The 23,270-nt window shown below is 50.6% G+C and overlaps 2 protein-coding genes across 3 annotated transcripts; one reads left to right on the top strand and one right to left on the bottom strand.

Moving 5' to 3' along the window:
• Positions 1-4: 4 nt before the first annotated feature.
• Positions 5-5,428, top strand: Gal (galanin and GMAP prepropeptide). 2 transcript variants are annotated; one of them, XM_041662006.1, is made up of 6 exons: positions 5-182; positions 388-465; positions 1,110-1,164; positions 3,514-3,603; positions 3,990-4,067; positions 5,227-5,428. In XM_041662006.1, exons 2-6 carry the CDS (start codon positions 388-390, stop codon positions 5,295-5,297), a joined length of 372 nt encoding a protein of 123 aa, XP_041517940.1. In that variant the 5' UTR covers positions 5-182; the 3' UTR covers positions 5,298-5,428. The 2 variants fall into 2 exon arrangements, with proteins under 2 accessions (XP_041517940.1, XP_041517939.1); XM_041662005.1 differs by having other exon boundaries at positions 9-200.
• A 2,146-nt stretch (positions 5,429-7,574) lies between these two features.
• Tesmin (testis expressed metallothionein like protein) lies at positions 7,575-22,663 on the bottom strand. The gene is made up of 9 exons (XM_041661930.1): positions 22,280-22,663; positions 19,680-19,838; positions 18,374-18,494; positions 16,632-16,705; positions 15,540-15,631; positions 13,755-13,845; positions 11,711-11,848; positions 10,852-11,027; positions 7,575-8,427 (listed from the first exon to the last, which is right to left on the bottom strand). The coding sequence occupies exons 1-9, from the start codon at positions 22,661-22,663 to the stop codon at positions 8,235-8,237; spliced, it is 1,428 nt and encodes a 475-aa protein (XP_041517864.1). The 3' UTR covers positions 7,575-8,234.
• Positions 22,664-23,270: the final 607 nt, after the last annotated feature.

Raw genomic sequence — 23,270 nt, forward strand, 5'->3', positions numbered from 1 at the left:
CGGGGCATAAATAGCGGCGGCAGCGCTGCTCCTGATGCGGACACGTCGTCGAGGGATCTTCGCGCTTTCTCACGCCGCTGCGCCATGCGGTGAGCGACTCGCCCGTCTGCCACGCCACTCCCGGACCGAGACACGCCCGACCTGCGTCGACCAGCCACACCCGGTTCCCACTGCTGCTCAAGGTACCTGCGCCCACTGAGGTGCGTGCATCAGACCCGAACCTCGGGTAACTGGCCGCCCAGTCCTTGCCCTTCTCACCGCTCTGTCCCTGTTGTCACCCTGCCTCTCCCACCCCGAAGGCATTCCTGTCCGCAGTCCGAGTGGCCCCCAGACATGTGCGTGTGCTGGGCTGCTCAGATGGTGTCAACTCCTCCACTTCTCTTCCAGATGGCCAGAGGCAGCGCCCTCCTGCTAGGTTGGCTCCTGTTGGCGACCCTGTCAGCAACTCTGGCGCTTGGGATGCCGGTAAGTGCTGAGGACTAAGGGGGTCAGAGAGGATCAGCCTGGAGCAAATGATGGTTCATTCTCTCCCACAACAGGAGTGGGAGTGGGGGGGTGACGAGTCCCTGCAGCTGCTGGAGGGTGGGGAGGGTCCCAGGAGTAGGACTGAGGACCAGCTGGACACTAACAGGCTCAAAATGGTTCTATTCTTAGCCAGGTGTAGAGACCTAGGCTTGTAATCCCAGCATTTAGGAAGATCAAAAGTTCAAGGACAGCCTCCCCTACTTAGTGAATTTTAGGCCAACTTGGGCTACAAGTGGTGCTGTCTTAACAAAACAGCGAGGAAAAGTCTCCCACTTGTTGGACAAAGCCTGCGGTAAATAGACTAACCTCCCCTGGAGATTGGGAGTGCTGGAGGCACAGCCCTCAGCCCTAAGACTGCTCAGGACTAAGTGTCGCCTGGCTTCTCAGCTGAGCCTTACTCTGGTTGAACATCAAGGGACCTGGAATTAGTGCATGCAGTGGTGTGCTCAGGCCAAAGGTCACCCTGGCAGCCTGGATGCCCAGGCTTCTGTGTTGTGCTGGTCTGGGCTGAAGAACAATGCACAGATTATGCTGCTCCTGAGCTCTGGGACCTAGGCTGTCTGACCTGTGTCATCCTGTTTTAGGCAAAGGAGAAGAGAGGCTGGACACTGAACAGCGCTGGCTACCTTCTGGGCCCACGTGAGTGGTTGGGCTGGGTTGCTGAGGCTGCATGGCTCCTGGTGTGGCTCCGGGAGCCAGGCACTGTTCTCATAGCCAGTTTACTCTCAGATGAATTCCCATGTGGCTGTGGGAACTGTGGGTTTCCATTAGCCTAACCCGCTGCGACTTAAAACACCTGCTGTGGTGGAAAGGGGGGGCTCTCCCATTCCCTGAAAGGCTTTACCCCTCCAGGCCTCCACTCTTCTTACTCATAGCAGATGAGCTCATTCCTGGGGTCTCCTGATGTCATCCACACCAGCCTCCTGGGAACCCAAATGCCTAGCCTCTTTGCCTCATCTGGGCAGAGCCTCCGAGCCTGCTCTGGTCTGAACCTCCTTTCCCTTCCACTTCTGAAAGCTGCACTGCCCCCACTCAGCACCCGACACCTCCTGAGCAGCCAGGGACCACCTGTCACTGCTCTGCACACTTAACCTCAGCCCCTGTTCCTTTAAAAGTTTCTTCTACTGACTTGCTCCTCCGAGGGGCTTTATTCAAATTTTCTGGGTGAGTCTTCCAGGTCTCCTTGGAGTTCTGATTGGACCCCTTCTCTGGACCCCTGGGTCTCACTAATACCCTCTCCACTTTCCGGCATCCGGAAGGAAGCTGCCCTCTATGCTCCAGTAAGGGAACTCTGACAAACTGAAGTAGCCAGCGAGCCACCTGGAGGCCCACCTGAGCTGGCTTCTTTCTTGCTCAAATCTGTTCCCCAGTCCCAGCCCCACTGTCACCCCCGCAGCTTACACTAACACTAGCCTTGTCCCTTCCGGCACAGGTCCCACTCTGTGTCACTAGTACTTTCTCTGCATTCACGGCTGGAGAGGGTTAGAGTCGGAGGACTTTGTGTGGAGTGGGGTGGGGCAGATCACCCAAGTGTGTCAATGATCCATTAATCACATCCCAATGCTGTCACCCTGTGGTGGATGGAGGTTGAAGCTTGGCCTGAGTTTGATATTTCTGTGTGGTGTGAGTGTTGTTACCTGTAACCACTAGAGACAGGGATTTTGCTTGGGACTGTGGAATCACCAGGGGACAAGGGAGGGGACTGGGTTGGAAGATACTGGTTCCCTTCAGAGAGCTGCCTGGTTAGTTGTTTGGCGGTTGTGGCTTTCAAATTTACATGCACAGCTGTCTTGGAGATGCCTGTCCATCTTGAGTACCCATTCACTATCCCCTGACACACGGGAAGAGACAAAATATCCACCCATCCACTCCAATCCCCAGTCCACCAGAGTGAAAGGGACAGTGGAGCAGGGCTGGTGCTTCCCAGCCCGAGTTTGCATGAGGCCACATGTTCATACTGCAGATGTGTGTGGTCATCCTTTGAGAAACAAGGCATAGGGTTGACCAAACCTACCTGGGGCCCTGTGCAGGATCCACGTAGTCACCTGATTGTTGAGAAGCTCTCCAACAATCTGTGGAGTGGCCTACAGACTGGTTCCCAGGGTCCTCACAGGTATGAACTTGGCACTGACCCATGGCTTTAGAATATTAAAAATGTTATCAGGAAGACTTTGAGTCAGAATAGAAAACTTTTCTCACTGCTAAGTTCATGCAGCCATCCATGCTGTGTACTAGCCAGGTGTCAGGTACTTTCGATGCCACTGAGGTGTGGCAGATTTTGAAGGCCAGAGCTGCTGGGATGCTAATGCTTCAGGGAGGAGCTCCGAGACGAGGTAATTTAGTTACTCCATGAACTTAGCCCTGAACTCTGACTCTGTTGAAAAGAACTCTCTGGTCTTTTTGTCTAGTTTGGCAGGTGGGCTAAGTGGCCAGAAGCCCCGAGTCTCATCCATGTCACCTATTTTGTCTCCTAAGTCGCCCCCTCCAGCCTCTGGGTGCCATCTCTCAATACTCATTAGCTGCCATTTCTTTCCTGTACTACAACCTTGTCTCTTAGGGAGCTCTGCCGCACCCACAGTTCTCTGCACCCCACTCCCACCGAGTGGCTTTGAAAATAACAATCCGGGCATGTTTTAGACATCTCCAGTCTCTAGTTTCCAGGGATGAAGAGACCCAGATTCTGTTATCGGTCTGGGAGGTATTGTCCTAGGAGCCAGCTCCTGTCTCTGGGACCAACCAGCAACTCTGGGGTTCCCAGGTGCACCTGGCACCTGTTTGTCTGCAGACACCTGCTCTGTGCCCACCCTCCTTGCCATCAGCACAGTTCCCTGTGATCACCACTCTCACCCAGGGACCCTGGAGACATTGCTTCCCTCTTCTGGGCCCCCCAACACACTGGCTTTATGCTGCTGGGCCAGCCATGTGTGGTCTTCCCCTGGCTGATAAGCCACAGTGACAGCAGGCTCTCCCTCTCTGGTCTGTGAACAGATGCCATTGACAACCACAGATCATTTAGCGACAAGCATGGCCTCACAGGCAAGCGGGAGCTACAACTGGAAGTGGAGGAAGGGAGACCAGGTAAGGCCCGAGTCCCTGCATGTGCACCCCGTCATTCCTGGGATTCCCATGTGCACGTGGGGTACGGCGGTTACACCTACCACTATCCTGCCTCCAGTTACAGCCTGAGGCTGGTCCTGGCCGGGTAGAACCTGGGAGCCTGCGGCCTCACACACCTCTCAACTGCCAAGACTGGGGAGCAAAGTCATGGGGCATGCAGCTCCAACAAGGGAGCTGACCACGGAGGCCTCTGGAAGAGCTGGTCCACGGCCCCTGCACTTCTCAAGAGAGGCCCTGGATGGCCTGGGATGCCCCCCGGCTTTCAGCCAGCCTCCTTGGCCTCAGATGGGTGATACAAGGGTGGTAAGAAAAAAAGGCCATGAACACTGTTCTTCTCCATTGTCTAGGCAGCATTGATGGGCCCCTGCCTGAGAGCAACATTGTGCGCACCATAATGGAGTTTCTGACTTTCCTGCACCTTAAAGGTATGGGAGTATTTTCCATCTAAAATTGTATCTTGGGCTGCATGGCATACCCATCCCTGGCAGGAAAAAAATGAGAATGGGTTTCATGGAATGCCACAGGTAAACATCCTATGTTAGGACTCAAGTACATTGCACTCAAACGTCCTGTGCTGGGTCAACAGGCTGATGTCACTACTGAGAAGGGAGTGGAGCTTTGGGGGCCCCTATTTTCGGCATAGTGCTTTTCAGGGCCAGGTTCTTTCTGCGAGCCCTTGAGAAGCCATATTCTGTCAGCACAGTGCTTGGCAGGTTGGCTCTGGGAGCTCTTTCCGTACTCAGCATTCGGCCATGCTACTGCCCTTCCAAAGGAAACTGAAGGCCAGGAGAATAAAACCTATAGGGGTTGGGGGGGCAGGGGTGGCACTTGGAAACATTGCTCAGAACCTGAGAGTACTTGCTGTTTTCCAAAGGACCCCAGTTCAGTCAGTTCCAAGTACCTATGTCAGGTGGCTTACAATCACCCATAACTCCAGTTTCACAAGATGTGCTACTACTACTACTACTCCATACACACACACACACACACACACACACACACACACGCACTATGAAGTCTTTCAAAAAGTAAAACCAATCAACAATCAACCAGGCAGGGGGAGTGAGAGAGCTGATAGCCTTAGTCTCAACTCTAGGTCCCCAGACCTCTAGGGAGCTCCTAGGGCTTTCTGCAGATTTCTGGGTGACTGCTTCTGCAGAGGCACCTTGGCTCTGCCAGGGGTTTCCAGTTGGGCTTTTGTTTGTTTGTTTTTTGGCTTTTCAAGACAGGGTTTCTCTGTAGCTTCTCAGCCTGTCCTGGAACTAGCTCTTGTGGACCAGGCTGGCCTTGAACTCACAGAGATTCGCCTGCCTCTGCCTCCCAAGTACAGGGATTATTAAAGGTGTGTGCCATCACCGCCTCCAGTTGGCTTTGATCTTGTAACACAGAAAGTATTGTTAGACACTAGCTTCACAACTCCAATGCCTACCCTCTTTGAAGAGTGGGAAGTCCTTCAGACAGAGGTTAGACACATGGATGCTATCCCCAGTTCAGGGTCCCCATGGGAACTCGCCCCTCTCCATGGGTACTAGCATGAGATTATCTCTCAAACTAACTACCTGACTGCTATTCTTCCTTATTCAGAGGCTGGGGCCCTCGACAGCCTGCCTGGCCTCCCTTTGGCCGCCTCCTCAGAAGATCTAGAGCAGTCCTGAGACAACACCCACCAGCACCTGTGCCATGTCACTCTAGGCAGAATCTTCTGCTAACTCCTCAAGCAAACCCTCTGTTCTCTGCTGTGATGCTGTGATGTTTTGTTTGGAGTGACAATAAAGACTAGCAAGTATCTGGGACTGTTTGGGTCTTCTGTGCTGCAGCCCATTACCTTAGTATGGTTATTTATTATATCTGTGTGCTCATGTTCACACGCACACGTACACACACCTTGGGTATTGAACTCAGATAATCGGGCTTGGCAGTAGATGTCTACCTGCTGAGCCATCTCTCTAGATCCTCACCAGTGTGCTTTAAAAACATGAACAAAGGCACAAATGGGTACAACCCCACCCTGGAATGGTGGCTATGGAATCAGGAGGAGAACTGGCTCTAAGCAGAAAGCAGATACCAGAAGATCAGAGATGAGCACAGGTGACAGGAGAGCCCGGTACCCATGTGCTAGGCTGAGCTGAGCCTTCCCTTCTGTGTCTCCTGGCTATAGGACAGGTGGTCAGCACTGGTCTACATGGCTGTCTATGTGTACCCTTTGCAGCACAGAGATGAGAGGAGACCGTAGAGGCTCCAAATCAAGGATGACTCCAACCTCATGGTCAAGGCAACCCTTACTTTGCTGTTTCTGCAAGAGACACTACCTGATGCCAGACATGCTGTCCCCAGGTTTAACCACTCCTTCTCATATACTCCTGTGTTTCAGACCCAACTCCCACTTCCAGTCCAGGTGCCACAGCTGCAAAGATTGTCTGCCAGAACTAAACCCTTACCCCACCCTTTTCCCTCCTGTTTTCACTCTTCCTCTTTAAAAAAAAAATTCTCTCTGTGTGTGTAGCATGTACATGTGTGTGCAGATGCCCCTGGAGGCCAGAAGCCCTGGAGCTGGAGCTACAGGTGGTTGGGAGTTATCCTCATGTCCTCTGGGAGAGAAGCCATTTCTCAAGCTCCCCTCACTCTTCCTCTTTCACACTTAACTCTGACTTGAGCCAGCACCTGGACCCTGAGGCTTACACAAGACAGACTAGCTGGCCCTGCCCACTGTCAGGGGGTCTGCAAGCCACATTATTCTCCAGAAGAGTCCCCAGAAGGATGACGTCTGGGCTGCTCCAGTCAGCCCCCAGCCTGAAGCCTGTCCTATGTGGCATCTTTCTAGCTTTGCTCCCTCCAGTCTAGGGCTGTGATATAATGTGCCCCACTCCTAATTCTCCAGATCAGTAGCTGCAGCTATGCCAGCCTTGCCTCACCTTAGCCCTCCTTACCTTAGTGCCTCCTAATGTCTGGCAATCCTGGTACATGGTCCAGGAGTTTATGAGGCCATCTTGTCACGATGCAGCCTTCTCTTCTGGCTCCAGTGGTGGGGGCACCCTAATAAAAAGCTGTTGCTCTAGTTCTGAGGAGCTGGCCAACTCATCAGAGCCTCCTGAGCCCTAGGTTCCTGCAAGGCCATTGGTCTGAGGCCTCCAGGAGAGGGTTCCTGAAGCCATTCCCATGACAGCCCGGTCTCTGGGTCAGCAGTGCACAGCTGTCTACACCCCCTCTTCTGCATCATCTTCTGACTCTAGATCTTTTCCCCATGGTGTGTCTGTGCATCTTTTTAGCTCAGGAGCTGCCTTTTTAGCCAGGGTGTCTTCTGCCTGGAATTTGTCAATTAAGCTATGGCTGACCAGTGAGCCCCAGGGAGACTCCTGTCTCTACTTCCCCAGTGCTGGGATTACAAGCCTGTGTCTGGCTTTGCTTTGTTTGTTTTTTATGTGGCTGTAGCAGGAGTGGGCTGTGGGCTGGGTGGGTGGGGGATGTTTGTTTTTAAACATGGGTTCTGGGAATTGAACTCAAGTCCTCCAGCTTACACAGCAAGTACTTTACTGGTGGAGCCTTCTCCAGTCATTTTTCCCTCTTGTCAGTGAACTCCTGGCTCCCCAGACAACCTCTACCACTGTCTTGTCTGTACCTAGGTGCTTCTTTTCATTTCTTTCTTTCTTTCTTTCTTTTTTTTTTTTTTTTTTTTTTTTTTGGTTTTTTGAGACTGGGTTTCTCTGTGTATCTCTGGCTGTCCTAGAACTAGCTCTGTAGACCAGGCTGGCCTCTAACTCACAGAGATCCACCTGCCTCTGCCTTCCTGAGTGCTGGGATTAATTAAAGGTGTGTGCCACCACCGCCCAGCTATGCCCAGGTTTAAGCCTCTCAAAGTGATGAAGCAGCAGTGTTGTTAGGGAACGCAGACTCATGAAGAGACAAGGTCTCAGTGGAGTCTAGAGAGAATTTTTTTTATTTTCAACTACTAACCTAGGTCCAACTGGGAATCTGGAAAAGTTCACTCTCACAACAGAATGCGAAGCATGGGCACAATCGCCCACCTCACCTGCTGGTGTCTGCAAGCTGGTCACTGCGACTGTTTTGCTGGGCACAATGTAATAGTAATTGTGGAGATGAGGGTTGGACAGGAGACTGCTTTCTCAATTCAAGCAGAAATTCAGAAAAATTAGCTCCCACCTGACCCCCTTACCAAACTCTCTGTCACAGGCCTGGCCTGGAAGACCCCTGCTGGTCACCTGATCTGTGACTTGGGGTACCTGCAGAGCCTTGCTCTTTGGAGACTTAAAGGCTCATAACAACTTGAATGGGGAAACTACTAAGCGATTTGAAAAGCGAACACATAACAACAATCAGAAAGCCACTCTTCTTACGCAGGGCAGGGGGTCCCCAGAGGGCCAGTGTCCAGCCCCCAGGACAAATCTGCCTGCCTGTACTTCAGGGTGGCTTGAGCAGGCTGGCTGATCCAACACAGTGGGATGGCTCAGACCTCACAGTTGGCTGGCCTGGCCATATTACAGGGGCCTCATGCCCCTCCCGTGGTACCACCTTCCTAGGTGCAAACTCCCCAAAGCTGAGGCTTGCCACAGGCATCCCCTTTACCAGCTTGCACTCTACTCAATTTTCAGCCCCTTGGACTTGAACTCGATGTGGAGAATCTGTGACAGGCACCTTCCGAACTCCTCCAGGACCATCTGCTCGGCCAAGCTTGGAGAGCAGTGCTCTTGCTCTGCCTCCTCGCCCTGGGCCAGCAGGCAGGCACATGTGGCCTCCACTACTTCCCAGGAGATACAGGAGAAGGTCTGCCTGAGGAGAGACACAGCCACTCAGCGTCTTTACCATCCAGCCTGGCAGTGCCCAATCACTCTAGTTCAAGGATCAATGGTCTCTAGAAGGGACACCCAAACCACCTCCCCTTCAAGGCCCAGGAAACATCTCAGAAGATCCTGCACAGTACTGTCTTTCAATATCCCAGCATGGATAGGGGATGGGCTCATGAGGCCCCAGACCTCTCTGAGGAGTAACTGGCAGTTAATGGCTGCTGGGGGAAAGGGACATTTTCTTCAGGGATGTAGCCAGTAGTAAATGGTCCATACCTAGTAAATAGCTACACCCTCCACACAGGTGAGAAGCCCTAACTAAACACAAAACAAGTGAATCAATCTCTCTCTCTCTCTCTCTCTCTCTCTCTCTCTCACACACACACACACACACACACACACACACACACACACACACAATCAAAAATATAAGTGAGGAGGAGGACTAGTTCGGAAGAAGAGGGTCACAAGGATGGGGTGGGGAAAAGAGAGCCAAAGGAAGACTATGATTACAATGCATTCCATACAAGCATACAATTGCCAAAAGATATCTTTTAAAAAGGTGCCATGTGCTTTTCTGCTAATAAAAGGGGCTCTGTTTGTGCTGAGCCCACTGGCCCAGGCCTGTGTCCCCACTTGGGCTAGAGGGAGATAAGTTGTTTTAACACACCAGAAGCAAATAACTAAATAAAAGAAGGTGTGAGGGTCGGGCTTGGGAGAGCAGCATAGGGACCCTGGCAGAGTATAAATGTCTCAGTGTGAAGGCCACTGACAGACCTAGAGGCTCATGTGCTTCAGTGGCAAAGTCACAGGTCACACAGGGCTTGGTGATGTCAGACTTCCAGATAGTGTACAGATGCCCTCAGCCCCCGGCATTAGTCAGCAGAGGAGAGCTGACAGTGTGACAGCCAGGCTGGGGGTCTGCAGGGCATTACGAGCTGCAAAGTGCTGTGTGACTCTGAGACTCCCCTGTCACATCTGTGAGCATACCATGAGTTCACCTCACCCTGGACACCCTGAAGAGTCCTGGCCTGGTCTGCGCTGACTGTTTAGGGATGGCCATTTCTTCTTTGAGCTCTAGAGCAGGGAGACTTACCCAACCACCTATGAGCAGGGCTAACACTGACACCCTCAAGCAACCTCAAAGGAGGCTGGTCCCATGATGCAGAGAGCATCACAGAGGATGCAGGCTTGGTGAGAGTGCATCTCACATCTTTAACCAAATAAGCCTGAGTTTGGCTTTGCAGAATGAAGTTGGCTCATTTGTGATACCTGGATGACCACCTGCACAGCACTTAAAGGAATGCTCTTCCTTTGGTTGTTTAGGTTTTGGGGTGTGCGTTCATGTGTGTACATGTGTAGTGTATGGTGCATTTGTATGAATGGGTGTAATTGCATGCATGTGTGGAGGCCAGAGGTTGACACTGTGTATCTTTCTTGATCATTCCTTGACTTTATATTTTGAGACGAATATATATTATTGAGTCAGGGATCCTTTGTTTTTGCCTCCCATACATTGGGATTACAGGCACCTGCCACAACCACGCAGACTTCACTCTCAGTTTACACAGCAAGGCTTTACTATTGCATGGTCTCCCCAGAAGGTCCACCTGATTTTCAAGAATGGAGTCTTTCACTGATTGACCTAAATAAAGTTCAGCGATTGGCTTGCCTCGCTAGTCAATGAGTCAGGAACCGTGTCTTCATCCCCACCCCCCACCCCCGTACTGAGATTACCAGCATAGGCCATCAAGCCTGATTTTTTTATATGGGAGCTAGGATTTGAACTTAGGTCCTCATGATTGCATAGCAGGCCTTTACCTATAGAGTGACCCTTCCCAACCCCTGGGAATAATATTTTTAAATAGGAAAATCAAGTCTAATATATGATCAAATGATGTCTCAGCCCTTGGGAGACTAAGATTAGTGTGGCTTCAAAACTACCCAAGGGAAGACATCCAACCACAGTCCCTACCGCTAAGAGTTCAGCATGTGTCCAAAACACATCTGTACTGCTGCCCACAGTAAAAGGTCAGTAGTGAGCTTGGCACAGCTCAAGAAGAAAGTCCTGGGTCCTAGGTTCTATCCTTAGCCTGGAAAATGGACAGAGACAAGGAAAGAGAAGAGGAAGGGAATATGGAAGGGACAGGTAGGACCCAGCATTTGTTGACAGATTGAGCAAGACTCTGACCTCATTCAGAGACATCAGAATACCACTACTCCTGTGAACAGCCTGGGCAGAGCCTGTAAGTATAAACAGGAATACACAGACAGGGCAAAGGGAAAGAAAGGCCAAGATAAGAAGGAAGCCCAGTGTGTGTGTTATGTGTGCACTGCGAGCTCCAGCCAATGCAGATGTGGTTTCTAAGCCTCCCTCAGAACTTCCAGTCTAATTGTTCAGAGCACCTACCTATTTTTTCTCAGTTTTAGAGGTCCTGAGAACTTGGCTGGGGACAGATGGTGGTTACCTTCAAAGTCCCCAGCCTCCATATAGTGGGGTGTGCTCATCAGCAGTTTTCGCTCTGGGCTTTCTTCATAGTTTTTGCAAGCAATGCATTTGCAAATCGAAGAACACATGATTTTGGCCTGATGATAGAAAATACTTTGTTGAAACCAGGGTACCCCCTCCCGCAAGCCACCCAGCACTCACATCTACCTTCACCCATCTGCTTGGTCAGATTAGTTCAGATTAATACTAGAGGCTGTTCACCAGCGAGGGAAGCAGGCATGGCAGCATTAAAGAATGGCCATAAAGCAAGTACTCTAGAGGTGGAGGCTGTAGGATGATACATTCAAGGTCACCATCTTTGGCTAGGGACTGCGTTCCAGGCCAGCCTGAACTAGGAGACCTGCCTATAAAAACAGAATTGTGTCATAGTTTTGTTTCCTGTTGCTGTGATAAAAATACCCTGAACAAAAGCAACTGGAAGGAGAAAGGGCTTTCTTCAGCACACAGTTCCTGGGTACCATCCAGCAGGGGAGGGAGTCAAGACCATAGGAGCCTGAAGCAGCTGCTCACATGGGATCCACAATCAGGAAGCAAAGAGTGATGGATGCTGCTGCTGCTGCTCAGCTCCCTCTCTCCACTTACACAGTCCAGGACCCCAGCCAGGGAGTGGTGCCACCCACAATGGCCAGGTCTTTCTTCCCACTTCAAAATAATTCCCACATGTATGGCCAGAGGCCTGTTTCCCAGGTGACTCTAGACCCCATCAAGCTGACAGCACCTCCCGTTCCCCTTGGGAAGGAAGGATGGGAAGCCCACTCGCCTCATAGCACTCGCAGTAGTTCTTCAGGCAGCCCGAGCGCTTACAGCTACACCCTTTGCTGTGTCGCAGCTTAGACACGCCCAGCCGGCCTTTCCCCATTTTCGGTTGAAAAGCTTCGGGATTTCTATCAAGACACGCCTAAGAGAGAACATGGGAACCATCAGGAAATGTGTGGAACCCAGAAGTAAGGCTCCACAAAAGGGAAGGCCACACTGGGGAAGTCACTGAGGGAGCTGTGTCCTCAAGGCACGCCAGAGGTCTCAAGGCTTCTGTGCGGCCATGCCACACACAGAACTGAGGTGCAGCAGGGCTCTAGAAGCACTGAACCCTTTCTCTGCATTTGAGAGCCACGCCTACGTACTATAAGAATAGTACATGGTAAAAACACTTTCCCAGCATGCCTCACATCTTTGCTTGAGGCAGGTGAGGTCATGGCATAGAACAACTCACACCAACACCTAGCCATCTTTCTCTGTAATGAATGTTGTCTCTCATTTCACTCTGTTGACAAACTTGGGAGCTTAAGGGGTGTTAGGTAGGTGGTGTGTACATGGCTCAGAAAAAGGGTGAGGCCAACATGACTCCTTCCAGTGGAGGGAACCATTGGTCTTTTCCTGTGGTGAGTGACATTCTGTTCATCCAGCTGGCAGTTGCTCCATCCCACCACTGATGGGCTGAGGGCTTGGGAGCAGCTTTTGTCTGTTATGAATGAAGCTGCTAAGAACTTGCTTGGCAAATGTCTGTGAGGATTTCCTCTCATTTCCATCAGCTGGGTGACATCTAGGCAAATATGTAGCCACAGAGTGTCTGCTGATCGTTTCTCAAGCAGCTAGCTGCATAAGCCATGCTCCCATCCCTGGCACACGCGAGCCCTGATCTCACAGTAACAGAGTACACTCCCTGCTAAATAAAAAGCAACAGTTGGTGCCCTAAAGCTCAGGGTGTGGCCATTTTCTTTTGTCCTCTGAGTCTGACCATATCGGAATTGCTATGACAGCTCTAAGTGATATATCTGCAACTCAAGAGGGGGATTGTTGTTCTAGGGAAACCAAACCAGACAGGCTGACCAAGGTTCAGTTTTGTTTCCTTGAACAGGATACCCTCAGGCCTCAGCTGGAAGTGTCTCCCTGGAGAAGATGCCAGACCCAGCCTAGCTATCCCTCCCATTCCCTGGTCCTTGTGCACACAGGAAGGCATATACGCAGCAGGATCCTGCAGTCAGCCAGCAGCTTCATTGCCCCTTGAGAAAGTCTCAATCCTTTTGTACCTGAAGCTAGAGGGATGAAAATTGTAGAACGATTACTAAAAACCCAGAGATGGATATTGGGGTTCAACTTGAAGATCAGAAAAGCAAAGCAGCCAAGCCCTAGAGAGATCTTACTGCTACCAAGTCTCAGACAAACAAAGGGGCAATCCTGCAAAGCTCTCCACCAACCTCAGACTCCATATGCTACTGAATTTCTTTCTCTTCCCCTTTATATTCCTCGCTCTGCCCAGCCATATAGCTCCTGTCTCCACCTCCTTAGTGTTGGGATTAAAAGCGTGTGATCCCAAATGAGCTGTTTCTCTTTAAGACAGATTCAATCTTGTGTAGCCCAAGGTGGCCTTGATCTAACAGAGATCCCTCTTCCTCTGTCTCCCAAGTCCTGGGATTAAGGGTGTGCTACCACTCCCTGGCCTGTATGGTTGAGTAGTGTGGCTGCTTTGCCCTCTGATCTTCAGGCAAGCTTTATTTCTTAAAACACAAATAATATACCAGTACAGAAAGCTTAGTCTATGAGGCTCAACCAAGTGCTTCCCACCCACAGGTGATAATACACTGTACCTCCTTCCACGGAGCTACCCAGAATTATGATCCCTGAGCCAAGATAGACTCTGCTCATGAGTCAAAGCATCCCAGACTCTGCTGCAGCCCTGAAGCACCCCGGTTGCTGGGTATCACTATATCTCACCCAGGTCACTGCATCTGTCTATGCTTTTGTCTGAATTGGACTCTGGAGACTGTTCGCTGACAACACGGGTAAAGCTCTGTCAAGTGCATTACCTTAATGGCTTTGAAGCGCTCGAGCTCATGGCGTAGGTTGTTGCAGCTGCAGCTGTTGCAGAAGTCCCCACTGGCGAAGCAGTCACAGTATCTGTGAGGGAAAGGCACAGGCAGCCTGAGATAAGGACACGCATACAAAGACAGGTGACTCAGTTTAGGGACTTTCTTTGGACTTTTCATAAGAAAATCAGAATTAGAGGTGGGGTGTGGTGTCTACTAACACAGAAGAAAGAAACTAGTAAAGCCATTGACCTGGCAAATCAGCACTATTTCCTGGAAGACACGCCGTCCGTCCATCATCTCACTCCCTGCCCTCTGCTCTCCTCCACTCTCCCTGGGACAGCAGTGAGGGGAACACCAAGTATCACACCTTCTTCCCAGAGTGTGGTTTTTCCTTTTCGGCAACACTGCTCCTCTTTGCCAACAGCCCTGACCTGTCAAGTCAAGTTGACATAGCAACTTAAGTAGCAGCAAAGAGAAATTGGGCATGGCACTCTCCCTGATCTCAGGCTCCTACACCCCAATCATCTAGGGATTCTTGTACAAGGTACTGGCATCATCAGCCATCAGTCTACTCCCATTGTTGCCTGGGAAACCTCACGGACAGCCACCACTTGAATATGGTGCTCCCCTTTTGTCAGTGAAGCACCTGCCACTTCTGGTGCACGCCAGCAGCCACCTCTACATCTACATTGTTCCGGAGTGGCTGACGGCAGTATTTCCCGTGTCATCCTGCCCTGGTGCTTATGGAAAGGTAAAATAGTGTTCGAGGACATGCCTGGGATGTCCTGTTCCATGTTCCCTCCATAGGCAGCAGACCCTGGAACTGGAGACTCCAATTTGGGATCCACAGCTCCAGGGAGAATTGAAGCCATACTCTGGGGGAAGCTCATTCACACCTAAACTTCCCAGAATTCCTTCATCTAAATGCCCCACTGATGAAATCCACAAGAGAAAGCAGCCACAGAGTATAAGGTGACCAGGTGAGCAGAAACTCAAGAAAGTAAGTGACTCAGACAAGCTGGTGCCTCACAAGCCAGCGCTGTAAGCTCCACTCTCCAAATGGCCCTGTGCCCTAACATGTGAAAGAAGAGGAGTACAGACTTCACTCCAACTCTCAGGAAAGGGAGGCAGAAAGATCAGGAGTTCAAGGCCAATCTTTGCTTCATAGCAGGTTTTAGGTCAGTTTGAGCTGCATGAGGCTGTCACTCCCAGCACTTGGAGGCAGAGGCAGGTAGACCTATGAGTTCCAGGCCAGCATAATCTACATAGTGAGTTCCAGGATAGCCAGAACTATAGAGAGACCCTGTCTCAAAAGCTAAAACAAAACAAAACCTGCCCTGCAAACCATTATACTCATTATACAAACCAACTCCCATTTCAGAGTGTGCCCAAAAGAGGAAGAGACCCTCTGCCCAGTGAGAGGCCCCTTCTTGCTCTGTGAAATGATGGAGCAAAGATGATCACATAAGCAGCTGCCCGTGTGTGAACTGTATCAACGACAGCCTTCAAGAAACAGCGTGGCACTACCCAAGTGCAGGAAAAACCATGAGAGAGCTACAACAGCCAGGGGACCACGGACCATGCACAGGACAGCAGACAGTGGAGGGGAGGCCAGGAGTCACCACTGATGTACCCACAGGTGATCAGTGACCCTGCTGGGAAGGGGAGATGACCACTGATCCTTCAGCAAAGGTAATTCTAGAGTGCAGCAGGAGTGCATCTTATACAACAACATCCTGGATGCTTGCATTAAAGGGAGTGGCTTCCAATTTTAATCCTTACCCAGCCAGAGCTATTTTGGGTGGCCCTTGCATAGTGGGTCCTGAGGGGAAGGCAGCTCCACTGACAGTCGATGGGAGAGCTCCATTATCAACCTGGATAGAGGCAAAAGCAAGAACGGTCTCTTCAGTGTGTGTGTGAAGTGTCAGTAGCAGCCCCTACAGGTGGATATCACAATCCCATATCCAGGTCTCATAACCACAGCAAGTCTACTGACATTGAGCCCACAGGCTGAGACCATCTCACAGCTATTCCTAGACCCAGGCCCAGGACCCCAGGATACAAAGTGTCTGACCATAGGGATGATGAAAACAGTCAGGGTGGGGTGGGGCCTGGGGCCAGCAAAGACAAGCTAGGGAGTAGTGCATACAGTTGCCACTTGGAGGCTGGTGACACTGTCATTGGAACACTTTGTGTCCACAAACAAGTAGTTGGAAATAAAATCAGTTACAAATGTCCCCAGACTAGAAGTATTCCAAAAGTACTACATTCTCAGAACAACAGAGAGACCTGGATATCTTAAATCTCACTGGCAAATATTGTTTATCTTTTAGACTTTGTAGCTGGACTCCATCCCTATACCCACACCTTTCCTACCTGACCAAAAACATCCCCAGCTGCGAACACTCATATTCTATAGGCATCCTATATTCCCTCCCCACATTTTGCTAGCACAACTCTCTGAGCTTGCGTTTGTTCAGGTGGAGGGCCAGCCATTGGGAGCATAAGGGACTCCTGGCTAATGCTGTGACCAACCATTGCCCTTGTAGTCCCTCATGTCCCTACTACTGATCTTCCATCTTAGTGTCTGACACAGGTATGAAGAGACAAATACATAGTAACTATTTTATTATTGATTTGACGTTGTTCTTAAGACAAGGCTCTATGTGACCCTGGCTGTTCTAGAACTTGCTATGTAGATGAGGATGACCTTGAACTCCTGATCTTCCCATCTCCACTTCCCAACTTCTGAAATTATAGGCATGTGCCATGAGCGCTGGCTCTCACTGTAAACTGTATAACCTGAGGTAAATAAGTGCAGCCAGGAAAATGCCAGGAGACGACATCGAGTGTGTTTTGTACTAAATGACTCACCTGTGTGATGAGATTTAATTTTGCTGGTACTGGCAGAAGTCTTCCCACTAAAGTTGTCATTGGCTTAGGGAGATCTGTGAGAAAAAAATTGACATGAAATGGCAGCAAGCATCCAAAGGTGTGGGTCTACCATGGACAGGCAAGGCTTATCCTGATCTTATTCCTTTTGTTTTTAATTTTTTATTTATGCATGTGTGTGTGTGTGTGTGTGTGTGTGTGTGTATGTATGCCAATGTGCAGAAGCCTGAAGAGGGTGTCAGCTCCCTGAGTGCAGGATTATAGGCAGTGTGTGAGCCAGAGTAGTGGGTGTGAACTGGGGTCTCCAGATGAGCAGCAAGTGCTCTCGACTGCTAAGCTGTCTCTCCTGCCCCTTGCTTTTAGTCAGGGTCTCATATAGCCCAGACTCAACTCACCATGCATGTAATCCTTGAGCTTGGTCCTCCTGTCTCTACCTTCCAGGGCTGGGTCACACATGTGCATCACTATTCCTGGGTTTTGTGATTTTTTTTTCTATAGACGCTTTTGTGTTATTGTAATTTTTAAACTTATATTTTTTTTGCTGTTTTTTTAAAATCATAAACCTGTTTAGCCTGAGCATTGCAGAGGTCTACTGTACTGAAAAGATGTTAGCACCCAGTTTCCAAAACCATGTGCCAAGATGTCCTTACATGACACAGTAGATTCACTGGACACCTTGAGGCATTTTACATTTCCAATGGAAACCTAGTGGATTGGATCCATTTTGGATCAAGGAGGGAGTATGGAGACAGTGTTAGACTTCTCTTTGCCCTGGGCTACAGAGACTGGTTGACTTGAGACTGTTGGAAGGTTACCTTCTGTCATAGCAGTTTGGATCCCTGAGTTTACCCAGAGAAGCTCACTGCCAAGGCCAGGCTTGGTTACACACAGGCGCAAGACCACATCATTTAATCTTTCTCTAGCCATTCATCAGCTTTAAAGTGTGTGGATGAGTCCTTTGGGGGTCATTTGTTAATTCTGGAGTCAGTGTGAGGAATTGGCTGGGTGACTATCAGGTCACTGGAGAGTCCTTGGCACGTCTGATGATGAAAGCAGAGAAACAGATCGCTGGCCCTTACTGATCACACAGACTGTTTCCATTAAAACACCAGTCATTTAAAGCACATGTGAGTGGCCCAGCCTCGAGCCATCGGGTAGGCTGATAACGTTTCAGGTGAGCCACCTCTGCCCTGAGTGGAGGAATGAAGCAGAACCATCATGATGAGAGCTGTCACTTGCTAGAAGGCAAGGCAGTGGAGGAGCCAGATAAGACCGAGAGTCATTTAATGTGCTCTAGACAGATTAGGCTATGGTGATCGATTGTGTTCCGTTCTCTGACTGATATTGTCCTGGTTTGCCCAAGCACTCGTTTAATACATGACTGGCCTGTTTTACTGTCAGTGTGTGTGTGTGTGTGTGTGTGTGTGTGTGTGTGTGTGTGTGCTTGCGCATGTCTGTGTGGGGCTGTGGTGCTTGTGTGTGCACTGGCCTGTGGAGGCTGGAGGACTGTCCTGCAGTAGCCATCCACCAGTTTGTCTTTTTCTGAGGCAGGGTCTCTCACTGGTCCACTGGACTCTTGGTCAGCAGCCTAGATTGGCCGGCCAGCTAGGGACAGCCTCCTCCTAGGCCTCCTCACCTTCTTAGACACAAAGACTAACACTCATTCACTACCCCATTCTTCACCACCTCTAGGGTGAGCCAGGGCAGCCTGTGTGCTGTGGTACCTGACTGTGGGAAATTGCTCTGGTCGTCATACTGAGGAAGCAGATGGAGTGCCTTGAGCTCCCTGGCACCACAGTTGTCTATGCAGAGCATCTGGGCACCTCCTTTCAGCTGACAGATCACCTAGAACCACATGGTGAAGACGGTTAAGTGACTCCAGTTTGGAGCAGGAACAGAGGAAATCTGAGAAGACTCGCCCCTGGCAGGTCTAAATGTGGGGCGGGGGGGGGGGGGGGGGAGGGGGAGAAGGTGGTATGTTCTCTATGTCTTCCTCTACACTAACTGCTGCTCTCTAGCCCCACCCCATGTATTCCTGTGCCATGTCTACACACTCACAGGTTTCTACTGTATCCTCTGGAGGACCATGTGCCTGTGGAGAGGGATTCCTTTCTGATGGCCTTCAATCCACAGCCTTATGAACAGGGACTGAGCTTTTTCCCGGATCCCAGTTTCCCACCTCTGAGACCCTTGGGGGCTGAGTACATCTGTAGAATTAGCTTTTTTTTTTTTTTTTTTTTTGATTTTTCGAAACAGGGTTTCTCCGTAGCTTTTGGTTCCTGTCCTGGAACTAGCTCTTGTAGACCAGGCTGGCCTCAAACTCACAGAGATCCGCCTGCCTCTGCCTCCCGAGTGCTGGGATTAAAGGCGTGCGCCACCACCGCCCGGCTTAGAATTAGCTTTAATTTGCTGGTTGTTCCCTCTTGCCACAGATCCAGGCTGTTATCTAACAGGTAGTTTTTATGCCCATTGACTTTATTTCCTCTGTGTCTTCAACCAGGCCTCATAAGGAGCTGCTGAAGGCTCTGAGGGTGCACTACTTGTGTAGCCCAAGCTCGGCTGAAGCACTGGTGATTCTGTCACATGCCCTGAGCAGTTCCAGAAGTACAACGCACACCACCTATGGCTAAGACAGGCATAGAAGGGCTGCCTGCAGAGCTGCAGGAGAAGGAAATGACAACACACAGTCTCCACACCCTATACACTATTGTCACTGGCAACCTGGAGGCAGGCAGGAAGGCTATAGAAGCACAGACTTGGGCCAACCAATCCTGCAAGCTTACTTAGGCTGTCCCTAGACTATCCCTACTTCATTTCCTAACTCTGTACTTTACATGGACAGTGTGACTTTGGTGACTCCCCTGTGGGGCACAGCAGTGTCCCAATCGTTACTTCATTTTCTGAGGTGGGGCAGAGATGAGAATCTTGGGGGAGAAAGGTGAAAGATGGAGGTTTCAAGTTGACTCACGTTGTAGATGAACAAAGAGCATTGACTTAGCAAGTCAGTGACAGGGCCCACGGGGATCTTACCATGGGACTGGAGTCTTTCTTCCGGGGGCAGCTGGAAGCTTCCTCTGCCTCCTGGGATGATGGAAACTTGCAGCAGGATTCTTGAGTCAGAGGGGTCTGGAAAGCCGCATCTTCGGGGTTGCTGCCTGGCACATTGCTACCTGCTTCCTTGATTTCAACCTGGAAAAGCGAGGTGACATCAGCGAGTGCAGGGATACATGCTACAGTGGCAGGGCACAGAACACTGAAGTCAGAGCTGTGGGTCAGCCTCAGAGCAAAGACTTCCCTGGTTCTCAGCACCAGAACCGTTGTCCTGTGAGGAAGGAAGGGGGTAAAGCATCAGAGCAGCCCCAGAAGAAGGCCTCTGAGGAGAGCCATCGGTCATGGGGTGTGAAGAGGACTAGTGTTAGAGACATACTGAGAGCCTGCATCAAAAAGAAATAAACAGGGCCAGCAGGATGGCTCAGTACGTAAGAGCACCTGCACCAAGCCTGAAGACCTGAGTTTGATCCCCAGGGCACATACGGTAGAGAAAATCAATTCCTGGAAGCTATTCTCTGACCTCAACATGCGTACTGTGGCACATGCAGCCACACACAAATGAATAAATCTAATTATAAAATAAACATGACAAAATTACATTTACTAAGAAGCAATGGGATTTAAAAGCTGAAAGGTCCCAATGGTTACAAAATTTAGATCAGACTCAAGAAGACAACCAAGTGCAGCTAGATTTTGAGTGACAGCCTTCCTCAGACATTTCAAACTTTATGAAAATGCAGGTTACTTACACTTCTTTTTTTTGGGGGGGGCGTGCTTGCTGCCTTAGGAACTTGCCAGGAGTAGTTTGCTGGAGTCTCACTGAAATACCTTCCCTGGACCCACAAACACAATTGCTGGTCTCTTCATTAGCACTAAATATCAGAACCGTTTGTTCCACAGTAGACTAAACTTAAATGCATGAACATGTAGGAAAGAGATTCCCATAGAAAGATCCATGTAAGCTGGCCTAAGCCTGGACTCCTAGCCCTTTGAGCTAGACACGTGGGGGAGCAGGAATCCAAGATCATGTGCACGTACACAAAGCTCAGGGCCAGCCTGGGCTACAAGAAACTGCCTCAAAAAACCACAAACAAACCAAAAGATCTACCAAAAAGATGTTAGTGATTTACTATGAATAGTTACTAGAATAGAAACAACAATTCTATTTGTTTAAAGGATAAATATACCTATGTCCTATCTTCTTTTAAAATAATGAATCAGAAAATAGTCTCAACACGTTCAAAGAGAGACTTAAGAGATGGCTCGTCAGTTAAGAGCAATTGTTGCTCTTGAAGAGGATCTGGGTTCAGTTCCCAGCACCCACCAGATGGTTCACAACTGTGGGTATCTCCAGCTTCAGGGGATCTGACACTGTCTTCTGCCTCTGTGGGCACTGCATGAATACAGTATGTCCACATGTAGACAAACACATTTTTTTAAAAATCTAAAATTTCAAAAAGTAGAGTGTTTTGTCATCCAATAATCTACAGCACCTGAATTACACTAAAAGAGAGCATGTCTTCAACAGTGGCACACCTTCTTCCCTGTTCCACTTAGGGGAGGGCCATCAGACAAGGTGCCTGGTGAGCTCCCACTAGGGTAAATGGAACTGCTGGCATCTGGAAACATAGGAAACTTGGGGAGGCCTCTGCCTCAGGATAAGGCTGGGCTAAAGTTCCTGTGGAGAATTTTAAATTAAGCAGGGAACAGCAGTTTTGGACCCTGAGCTCCAGCTACTGTGACTTATGCTGTACAAAGCCAGGCTCCTGTCATCTCCGCAGAGATTCAAAAACTATTCCATGAAAGCTTACTCTAGACCTGACACACTTGACTGGATGAGGAACCCAGTTTCCCAAGCTGGGTTCCTTGGAGGTTAACACGTGTACTGGGCTTCCTTTAAGAAGGGCTGGGGATGTGGCTCAGTTGGATGGGTGCTTGACTAGCTTGAACAAGGCCCTGGGTTTGATCCCCAGCATTGTATAAACTGGGTGTGGTTGGGCACTCAGGAGGTAGAGGCGGGGAGACTCAGGTTCAAGGTCATTCTCAGCCACTTAGCAATTTCAAGGAACAGTAGCTGACTGAGAAGTAGCATTCATTCAGACGCCATTACATAGGTTTGAAGAACTGTCCCTTATTTTACAAAGGTGGAAAAATCATCAATTAGTGAACTCATCAATAAATTAAAGTCTTTGGTGTGAGCAAGCGTGTATAAAATAAAACAAACCCAGACTTTTAGGACTAGGCTGAAGACAATCTGCTGAGTACGCAAAAGACCCTGGGTTCCATCCCTAACACCATCCGGGTGAGGGCGGGGACGGGGGTTGGGGGGGGGGGGCGACACACAAGTCTGACCGACCAGGAATGAATGACTGATCCCTGGCTATGTGATGCTAAGCAGGTGTGTGTTCCGGAAGGGGAACAGGCTGGGCAGGGAGACTGAGGAGTACTCAGGTGTCACCCGGGGACGCGCAGACTCTCAGTGAACTTGCGGTCTGGGACAAGACCCCGAGGGAGGGGGGCGGGTGGGCGGGTAATGCACGCGGAGAGACGGTGCGACGGCGTCCCCTGCCGGCGCTTACTGGGATCACGCGCACTCCTGCGCTCAACGGCAACAGCGCGGGCCCGCGGGCCCCGGGAAGTAACGACGACAGCACGTGCACGCTGTAGGCGGGCGGCGGCGCGGCGTCGTCTGGGGTGCGGAGCTCGGGCAGCCCCGGGAAGTCGCCGAGCAGGGCGGCCGGTACCTCGGCGCCCGGCGAGGGGCTGAGCGCGCGCAGCAGCTGTTCCCCAGGCTCGGTGGCGCCCAGGTAGGCGTCGGCCAGCACTGGCAGCTCCTCCCGCTCGGCCGCACCCGTCGCGGGGCTCAGCGCCAGCCCGTCCGTGAACCCACGCTCCGGCCCGAACAGCTCGGCGCCCAGCTCGTCTTCAGGGCCCGTCATGGCTCCGAGCAGAGCGTCCTCCATGGTCGTGGGGACCCGAGAGCAGCGACACGACGCGGCCGCCCAGCGGGCCTCTACCCTGACAGGTTGTGCGGGCCGTTGACCGTTAGGGACGGGGCGGGGCCAGGACTGTGGTGGGTGGGGCCTCGGCCAAGCTGACAGGAGCCTGGGTAGTGGTAGGCGGGGCCTTGTCGTGGAGGGCGGGCTCTGCCCCGTGGTGGGCGGGGCCTGAGCATGATGGGCGAGGCCTGGGTTGAGGCTGGTGGGCAGGACCTTTCTGTGTGCTTGAATGGAGGCTGGAGGGACCCATTCTCCAGGGATCAATCAGTCCTGCCCCCAGTGGAGAAACTGAGGCCCCCAAAGTGGTGTTCCTTTTTTTTATATTTTTCTTTTGAGAATTTTGTATTTGAGTATTTACATTATTTCCACCAGTTTTTGATTTTAATCAGGTTCTCACTAGGTAGCCCAGGGCTGGCCAGGCACTCAGAGATCTGTCTGTCTCTGCCTCCCAAGAGTTGGGGTTAAAAGCTTGACTGGCATATAGGGAATTTGAAGCAGTAAGCAGTGCTAAGAGTGCCTCCTAGCTTGATATCTCATCTCTCTCCCAAGATTATTATTATTATTAGAGAGG

Source organism: Microtus oregoni, unplaced genomic scaffold (assembly GCF_018167655.1).
Source record: "Microtus oregoni isolate MIOR12 unplaced genomic scaffold, Mior012 000012F_ref0000307, whole genome shotgun sequence".
NCBI lineage: Eukaryota > Metazoa > Chordata > Mammalia > Rodentia > Cricetidae > Microtus > Microtus oregoni.

Excerpts from the sequence above, each read along its gene's own strand:
- Gal (XM_041662006.1), top strand. The coding sequence starts at position 388 with ATGGCCAGAGGCAGCGCCCTCCTGCTAGGTTGGCTCCTGTTGGCGACC. Across the intron at positions 466-1,109 it reads CTCTGGCGCTTGGGATGCCG|GCAAAGGAGAAGAGAGGCTG; the intron begins GTAAGTGCTGAG and ends ATCCTGTTTTAG. Across the intron at positions 3,604-3,989 it reads AGTGGAGGAAGGGAGACCAG|GCAGCATTGATGGGCCCCTG; the intron begins GTAAGGCCCGAG and ends TCCATTGTCTAG.
- Tesmin (XM_041661930.1), bottom strand. The coding sequence starts at position 22,663 with ATGGAGGACGCTCTGCTCGGAGCCATGACGGGCCCTGAAGACGAGCTG. Across the intron at positions 18,495-19,679 it reads AGAAAGACTCCAGTCCCATG|GTGATCTGTCAGCTGAAAGG; the intron begins GTAAGATCCCCG and ends ATGTGGTTCTAG. Across the intron at positions 11,849-13,754 it reads AGCGCTTCAAAGCCATTAAG|GCGTGTCTTGATAGAAATCC; the intron begins GTAATGCACTTG and ends GTTCTCTCTTAG.